General features: G+C 36.7%; 1 protein-coding gene and 1 long non-coding RNA gene across 14 annotated transcripts in view; one reads left to right on the top strand and one right to left on the bottom strand.

The window, feature by feature from the left end:
• Positions 1 to 10,243, bottom strand: part of LOC139422672 (uncharacterized) — a 1,300,889-nt gene that overhangs the window by 1,009,487 nt on the left and 281,159 nt on the right. The gene's annotated exons all lie outside the window — the stretch shown is intronic.
• The window catches only part of LOC139422670 (transcription factor 4-like), a 411,500-nt gene that overhangs the window by 199,421 nt on the left and 201,836 nt on the right, over positions 1 to 10,243 (top strand). For all 13 annotated transcript variants that reach the window (XM_071173862.1, XM_071173865.1, XM_071173864.1 and 10 more), the window contains one exon: positions 2,212 to 2,273. In XM_071173862.1, the coding sequence (XP_071029963.1) occupies positions 2,212 to 2,273 (62 nt within the window). The remainder of the gene's footprint in view (positions 1 to 2,211; positions 2,274 to 10,243) is intronic.

Genomic DNA, 10,243 nt, shown 5'->3' with positions numbered 1-10,243 from the left:
CTCTCTCTCAACAGTATAATATTATGTCGTGACCTAAAGGCCGTGTGAGCCTCGCTGTGACACGACTGAGGATTGAGGACAGACATTGTGAAATGTTGGACTAGTATTTAGTTGTATTGATGACGGGAGCCTGAACGATCTTTATGAATGTATGTGACACAACACGCTTTTTAGTATCATTTTTACGTGTGATATGCAGCAAACATTAATAACAGTTATTTCATGATGTTCTCAGCAGTTATTTTATGATGTTCTCAACAGTTATTTCATGATGTTCTCAACAGTTATTTCATGATGTTCTCAACAGTTATTTCATGATGTTCTCAACAGTTATTTCATGATGTTCTCAACAGTTATTTCATGATGTTCTCAACAGTTATTTCATGATGTTCTCAACAGTTATTTCATGATGTTCTCAACAGTTATTTAATGATGTTCTCAACAGTTATTTCATGATGTTCTCAACAGTTATTTCATGATGTTCTCAACAGTTATTTCATGATGTTTGCACATACAGTACCATGTCAAATCAGAAGGGAAAGCAACTTCTCGAAGTGTCCACCGGAGGCGCATTGTGTGTGTGTGTGGCGTGTGTACATGTGTACGGTGTTGGTGTGTGTGTGTACAGCGTCTGTATGGTGTGCGTGTGTGGCGTGTGTATAGCTGTAATTCAGCCTACAATGGTCTGGTATAGCTGTAATCCAGCCAACCATGGCCTGGTATAGCTGTAATCCAGCCAACTATGGTCTGGTATAGCTGTAATCCAGCCAACCATTTTCATCAATATAAATCTTGGTAGTCCAAAACATATTGTTACCAGGTTGTAAATCACAGCTGGCTTCGTACGTTGTTTGCTTCCATCCAGCCAATCAAGCTCACCATTTTCAGTTTCAATGACTCAATATTTTGGACAAAAAAACAGACGAATCTAACCAGGGCTGGAAATGACAACGCTATCAAACTAGCATGGACAATGATCACAAGTCAGTCATAATGTGGGTAATAGGCTAGTTTATCTATTTATGTAGCTGTGTATTTAGCAAGCCAAATACAAGCTACATACACAGAGCCTAACATTAGCTAGCTAGCTAGGTGCTGGGAGGATGTTGTCATTGGACAAGGTTGTGAGGCCGGTTGGACAAATTCTCTAAAACGACGTTGGAGGCAGTTTATGGTAGAGAAATTAACATTCAAATACCTGGCAACATTCCTGCTGTCAGCATGCCAATTGCACACTCCCTGAAAACTTGAGACATCTGTAGTTGTGTTGTGTGACAAAACTGCACATTTTTACAGTGGCCTTTTATTGTCCCCAGCACAAGGTGCATTTGTGTAATGATCATTCTGTTTAATCATCTTCTTGATATGCCACACCTGTCAGGTGGATGGATTATCTTGGCAAAGGAGAAATGCTCACTAACAGGGATGTAAACACATTTGTTCACAACATTTGAGAGAAATAAGCTTTTTTGTGCGTATGGAACATTTCTGGGATCTTTTATTTCAGCTCATGAAACACGGGACCAACACTTTACATGTTGTGTTTATATTTTAGTTCAGTATAGATACTTTATACTTTATTTCATACATTGTACAAACATCTTAAGATGTAAACGTGAGAACCCAAATCTTATAGCACAAAGTGCACTGTGTGTGTGTGTGTGTGTGTGTGTGTGTGTGTGTGTGTGTGTGTGTGTGTTTGTGACGTGTGTGTAGTCTGAATGCCTGTGTGTGTGTGTGTGTATGTGCGTGCGTGCGTGCGTGCGTGTGTGTGTGCGTGCGTGCGTGCATGTGTGTGTGTGTGTGCGTGCGTGTGTGTGTTTGTGAGAGAGTTTCTGTAGCATTACAGATGTCTGTTTTGGTGGTATAGTGCTGCCTGGAAATGTAATGCTGAAGCACCATAGCACGTTTTCTACGTTATACACACAGCAGAGCTAGAGAAACACGTCACGTCGCTAGTAAACGCTGTTGGGGTTAGGGTCGTCTCTGCGTTTCCTGTTGGGTTATGATGATACCTCGTAAACCACCGGAACAGCCATACAGTGTTTCATACTGTACTGCTTTTAGGCTTATGATGTTTGTCTTCTCTAAATGCAGAATCGTCTAGCTTTAAAGTTTTGTACGAGACATGGGGTGGAGTTTAAAAGGTGTTTCCGTCGTATTGTTGAGGAAAAGGAGTGTTCATTCTCTTTCTGTCTCCTCTCCACCCAGGTAAAACGGAGAGAGGATCCTACTCCTATGTAAGAGACGCCAACCTGCACGGGTGTCATCAGGTAAATAGATGAAGCAATAAAGCCCGGGGAGGTGTGGTATATGGCCAATATACCACGGCTAAGGGCTGATCTTAGGCACGACGCAATGCGGAGTGCCAGGACAAACACCTTAGCTGTGGTATATTGACCATATATATATATATATATATATATATATATATGTATGTATGTACATATATATATTTACATATATAAATATACATATATATATATATATACTACACATCTACCATTCCAGTGTTTAATTGCTATATTGTAATTACCTCACCACCATGGCCTATTTATTGCCTTACCTCCCTTATCTCACCTCATTTGCATATACTGTATATAGACTTTTTCTACTGTATTATTGACTGTATCTTTGTTTATTCCATGTGTAACTCTGTGTTGTTGTATTGTATCGAACTGCTTTGCTTTATCTTGGTCAGGGTCGCAGTTGCAAATGAGAACTTGTTCTCAACTAGACTACCTGATTAAATAAAGGTGAAATATATATATTTTTTAATATAAATATATATATATCACAACCCCCCCCCCCCCCCCCAGGTGCCTTATTGCGATTATAAACTGGTTACCAACGTAATTAGAGCAGTACAAATGAATGTTTTGTCATACCCGTGGTATACGGTCTGATATACCAAGGCTGTCAGCCAATCAGCACTCAGGGCTCGAACCACCCAGTTTATAATAATGAATATATAATTTGAGGATGAAACATTTTGTGAGTTACTCTTCAAATGGGCTCTGAGTAAATAGAGCTCCACATTTACTTTGGAATTCTGAACATCCACCTTCCTCAGTCCTGTTTCCTGTCATGTGTCGTTGGCACGGGGACAGAACTTGGCCTGTCGTTGGCATGGAGATAGAACTTGCACTGTCGTTGGCATGGGGATGAAGCTTGGCCTTCCCCTCTGTGCCCATGTCCTTCAGCTCTCTCTGTCTCTCTCTCTCTCTCTCTCTCCTACAGTACTGTACACTAGCTCTAAAACAGTACAACACAAGGTTGCCTTTCCACGTGCTGACATACTATTACTGACATACTGACATACTGATATACTATTACTGATATACTGATATACTATTACTGATATACTGACATACTGATATACTATTACTGATATACTGATATACTATTACTGACATACTATTACTGATATACTGATATACTATTACTGATATACTATTACTGATATACTATTACTGACATACTATTACTGACATACTGATATACTATTACTGACATACTGATATACTATTACTGATATACTATTACTGATATACTATTACTGATATACTATTACTGACATACTATTACTGATATACTATTACTGACATACTATTACTGACATACTGATATACTATTACTGACATACTGATATACTATTACTGATATACTGACATACTATTACTGGCATACTATTACTGACATACTATTACTGACATACTGATATACTATTACTGACATACTGACATACTATTACTGACATACTGATATAATATTACTGATATACTGATATACTATTACTGACATACTATTACTGATATACTATTACTGACATACTATTACTGACATACTGATATACTATTACTGACATACTGATATACTATTACTGATATACTGACATACTATTACTGACATACTATTACTGATATACTATTACTGATATACTGATATACTATTACTGATATACTATTACTGATATACTATTACTGACATACTGATATACTATTACTGACATACTGATATAATATTACTGATATACTGATATACTATTACTGACATACTATTACTGATATACTATTACTGACATACTATTACTGACATACTGATATACTATTACTGACATACTGACATACTATTACTGACATACTGATATAATATTACTGATATACTGATATACTATTACTGACATACTGATATACTATTACTGATATACTGATATACTATTACTGATATACTATTACTGATATACTATTACTGACATACTGATATACTATTACTGATATACTGATATACTATTTCTGATATACTGATATACTATTACTGATATACTATTACTGATATACTGATATACTATTACTGATATACTGATATACTATTACTGATATACTATTACTGATATACTATTACTGACATACTGATATACTATTACTGATATACTGATATACTATTTCTGATATACTGATATACTATTACTGATATACTATTACTGATATACTGATATACTATTACTGATATACTATTACTGATATACTGATATACTATTACTGATATACTATTACTGATATACTATTACTGACATACTGATATACTATTACTGATATACTGATATACTATTACTGATATACTATTACTGATATACTATTACTGACATACTGATATACTATTACTGACATACTGATATACTATTACTGATATACTATTACTGATATACTGATATACTATTACTGATATACTATTACTGATATACTATTACTGACATACTGATATACTATTACTGATATACTGATATACTATTTCTGATATACTGATATACTATTACTGATATACTATTACTGACATACTGATATACTATTACTGATATACTGACATACTATTACTGACATACTGATATACTATTACTGATATACTATTTATTACTGACATACTATTACTGATATACTATTTATTACTGATATACTATTACTGACATACTATTACTGATATACTGATATACTATTACTGATATACTATTACTGATATACTATTACTGATATACTATTACTGATATACTGATATACTATTACTGATATACTATTACTGATATACTATTACTGACATACTATTACTGATATACTATTACTGATATACTGATATACTATTACTGATATACTATTACTGATATACTATTACTGATATACTATTACTGATATACTATTACTGATATACTGATATACTATTACTGATATACTATTTATTACTGATATACTATTACTGACATACTATTACTGATATACTATTACTGATATACTATTTATTACTGATATACTATTACTGATATACTGATATACTATTACTGATATATTATTATCAACTAGCACGGGATGCTAATATGACTAGCATTATCATCAACTGACATGGGATGCTAATATGACTAGCATTATCATCAACTGACATGGGATGCTAATATGACTAGCATTATCATCAACTAGCATGGGATGCTAATATGACTAGCATTATCATCAACTAACATGGATGCTAATATGACTAGCATTATCATCAACTAGCATGGGATGCTAATATGACTCGCATTATCATCAACCAACATGGGATGCTAATGTGACTAGCATTATCATCAACTAGCATGGGATGCTAAAATGACTAGCATTATCATCAACTAGCATGGGATGCTAATATGACTAGCATTATTATCAACTAGCTATTATGACTAGGATTACCATCAACTAGCATGGTTTGCTAATATGACTAAGATTATCATCAACTAGCATGGGATGCTAGTTTGACTAGGATTATCATCACCTAGCATGGGTTGCTAATATGGCTAGGATTATCATCAACTAGCATGGATTGCTAATATGACTAGGATTATCATCACCTAGCATGGGTTGCTAATATGACTAGGATTGTGCCTTTAGCTACTGGATGATGAAAGAAAGTTGATATGAAAACGAATAGAACAGGAGAGAGATGACATAGTGGTGGGTCCAATAGAACAGGAGAGAGATGACATAGGAGTGGATCCAATAGAACAGGAGAGAGATGACATAGTGGTGGATCCAATAGAACAGGAGAGAGATGACATAGTGGTGGATCCAATAGAACAGGAGAGAGATGACATAGTGGTGGATCCAATAGAACAGGAGAGAGATGACATAGTGGTGGGTCTAATATAACAGGAGAGAGATGACATAGTTGTGGGTCCAATAGAACAGGAGAGAGATGACATAGTGGTGGGTCCAATAGAACAGGAGAGAGATGACATAGTGGTTGGTCCAATAGAACAGGAGAGAGATGACATAGTGGTGGGTCCAATAGAACAGGAGAGAGATGACATAGTGGTGGATCCAATAGAACAGGAGAGAGATGACATAGTGGTGGGTCCAATAGGACAGGAGAGAGATGACATAGTGGTGGGTCTAATAGAACAGGAGAGAGATTACATAGTGGTGGGTCCAATAGAACAGGAGAGAGATGACATAGTGGTGGATCCAATAGAACAGGAGAGAGATGACATAGTGGTGGGTCCAATAGAACAGGAGAGAGATGACATAGTGGTGGATCCAATAGAACAGGAGAGAGATGACATAGTGGTGGGTCCAATAGAACAGGAGAGAGATGACATAGTGGTGGGTCCAATAGAACAGGAGAGAGATGACAGTGGTGGGTCCAATAGAACAGGAGAGAGATGACATAGTGGTGGATCCAATAGAACAGGAGAGAGATGACATAGTGGTGGGTCCAATAGAACAGGAGAGAGATGACATAGTGGTGGATCCAATAGAACAGGAGAGAGATGACATAGTGGTGGATCCAATAGAACAGGAGAGAGATGACATAGTGGTGGATCCAATAGAACAGGAGAGATATGACATAGTGGTGGGTCTAATAGAACAGGAGAGAGATGACATAGTGGTGGGTCTAATAGAACAGGAGAGAGATGACATAGTGGTGGATCCAATAGAACAGGAGAGAGATGACATAGTGGTTGGTCCAATAGAACAGGAGAGAGATGACATAGTGGTGGGTCCAATAGAACAGGAGAGAGATGACATAGTGGTGGATCCAATAGAACAGGAGAGAGATGACATAGTGGTGGGTCCAATAGGACAGGAGAGAGATGACATAGTGGTGGGTCCAATAGAACAGGAGAGAGATGACATAGTGGTGGGTCCAATAGAACAGGAGAGAGATGACATAGTGGTGGGTCTAATAGAACAGGAGAGAGATTACATAGTGGTGGGTCCAATAGAACAGGAGAGAGATGACATAGTGGTGGATCCAATAGAACAGGAGAGAGATGACATAGTGGTGGGTCCAATAGAACAGGAGAGAGATGACATAGTGGTGGATCCAATAGAACAGGAGAGAGATGACATAGTGGTGGGTCCAATAGAACAGGAGAGAGATGACATAGTGGTGGGTCCAATAGAACAGGAGAGAGATGACAGTGGTGGGTCCAATAGAACAGGAGAGAGATGACATAGTGGTGGATCCAATAGAACAGGAGAGAGATGACATAGTGGTGGGTCCAATAGAACAGGAGAGAGATGACATAGTGGTGGATCCAATAGAACAGGAGAGAGATGACATAGTGGTGGATCCAATAGAACAGGAGAGAGATGACATAGTGGTGGATCCAATAGAACAGGAGAGATATGACATAGTGGTGGGTCTAATAGAACAGGAGAGAGATGACATAGTGGTGGGTCTAATAGAACAGGAGAGAGATGACATAGTGGTGGATCCAATAGAACAGGAGAGAGATGACATAGTGGTGGATCCAATAGAACAGGAGAGAGATGACATAGTGGTGGATCCAATAGAACAGGAGAGATATGACATAGTGGTGGGTCTAATAGAACAGGAGAGAGATGACATAGTGGTGGGTCCAATAGAACAGGAAAGAGATGACATAGTGGTGGATCCAATAGAACAGGAGAGAGATGACATAGTGGTGGATCCAATAGAACAGGAGAGAGATGACATAGTGGTGGATCCAATAGAACAGGAGAGATATGACATAGTGGTGGGTCTAATAGAACAGGAGAGAGATGACATAGTGGTGGGTCTAATAGAACAGGAGAGAGATGACATAGTGGTGGGTCCAATAGAACAGGAGAGAGATGACATATACATAAATGAATCAAATCCGTCCAAAATACTTCACCAGAAAGCCTGACTTAGCCACAGAGGGATCGAGGATCATTAGATTATTAAAAAAAAAAAACATTAAAAAAAAAACAATTAAAAGCTGTGAATTTTTTCAAATCACATAGCTCGTAGGCCTATGCCTGTTGGGTAAGCCCACAGTTTGGCCAGCGCGCATGGCAACAGGCCTAGCTTGTTATTGAGTTGCGGCTGTCAGTTAAAAACATGTAAAATATGTGTGAAGATAATGTTAGCTTGAGTACAATTTAAAATGTTGAGACAAGAAGAAGGGGAGGGCTGTGTGGTGATCATATAAGCCAGTGTCTCTCTCCAGAAGGGCTCTGTTGTTCACAGTTTTATGGTTAACCACGTGACAATGATTTTGAGAAACAAACAAAAAAACATTATTATTGAAATTAAACTGTTCCACAAATAAAATGCACATATACAAATTGTAACTGAATGGTAGGATAAATGGTAGGATAAATAAATGGTTGGATAAATAAATGGTAGGATAAATGGTAGGATAAATGGTAGGATGTTTTAATGGTAGGATAAATAACTGGTAGGATAACTGGTAGGATAACTACATGGTAGGATAAATGGTAGGATAAATAAATGGTAGGATAAATGGTAGGATAAATTAATGGTAGGATTAATTAATGGTATGATCCTGGTAGGATAAATTAATGGTAGGATAAATTAATGGTAGGATAACGGTAGGATACATTAATGGTAGAATACATGGTAGGATGAATAAATGGTAGATTAAATGGTAGGATAAATACATGGTAGGATACATTAATGGTAGATTTAATAGTAGGATACATAAATGGTAGAATACATGGTAGGATGAATAAATGGTAGATTAAATGGTAGGATAAATACATGGTAGGATACATTAATGGTAGATTTAATGGTAGGATACATAAATGGTAGGATAAATGGTAGGATAAATACATGGTATATTTAATGGTAGGATAAATAAATGTTAGGATTAATGGTAGGATAAATAAATTGTAGGATAAATAAATGGTAGGATAAATAAATGGTAGGATAAATAAATGGTAGATTAAATGGTAGGATAAATACATGGTAGGATAAATAAATGGTAGATTAAATAAATGGTAGATTAAATGGTAGGATAAATACATGGTAGGATAAATACATGGTAGGATAAATTAATGTTAGGATAAATGGTCCGCAAACTGGAAACTCATGGGCCACCTATGTCTTTATAAAATAATTGGCTCCACATTCTCAATGGTGGGATTTTGCCTATAAGCTTCTTTTGAAGCAAGGTAAGACATACCTCATAATATTAAAATAAAACATTAAGTATTTTTTCAAAATGCCTACTGCCTTCCTGCTCACAGTGCAACGTGGTAGGTGGTGCTGATTGCCTGTTGCCTGCACTTGAACGGTGAACGGTGAATGGTGAAAGGTGAATGGTGAAAGGTGAAAGGTGAATGGTGAAAGGTGAACAGTGAAAGGTGAACGGTGAAAGGTGAAATGTGAATGGTGAAAGGTGAATGATGAATGTTGAAAGGTGAATGGTGAAAGGTGAACGGTGAAAGGTGAAAGGTGAACGGTGAAAGGTGAATGGTGAACGGTGAACGGTGAAAGGTGAATGGGGAATGGTGAACGGGAGGCGAGCTTCAATTGGCAGTTGAGAAATAGAAACTATATATTTAGTTTTTTTAAATCGTGCACCATTTTATTTTTAACAAGTGATTGCATTTAGACATGTGTTTAACATGTGATTGCATTTAGACATGTGTTTAACATGTGATTGCATTTAGACATGTTGTTAACATGTGATTGCATTTAGACATGTGTATAACATGTGATTGCATTTAGACATGTGTTTAACATGTGATTGCATTTAGACATGTTGTTAACATGTGATTGCATTTAGACATGTGTTTAACATGTGATTGATTTTAGACATGTTGTTAACATGTGATTGCATTTAGACATGTGTTTAACATGTGATTGCATTTAGACATGTGTTTAACATGTGATTGCATTTAGACATGTGATTAACATGTGATTGCATTTAGACATGTGTTTAACATGTGATTGCATTTAGACATGTTGT

This window comes from Oncorhynchus clarkii, chromosome 12 (genome assembly GCF_045791955.1).
Source record: "Oncorhynchus clarkii lewisi isolate Uvic-CL-2024 chromosome 12, UVic_Ocla_1.0, whole genome shotgun sequence".
NCBI classification, from domain to species: domain Eukaryota; kingdom Metazoa; phylum Chordata; class Actinopteri; order Salmoniformes; family Salmonidae; genus Oncorhynchus; species Oncorhynchus clarkii.
This window is presented reverse-complemented; position numbering and strand designations above follow the sequence as displayed.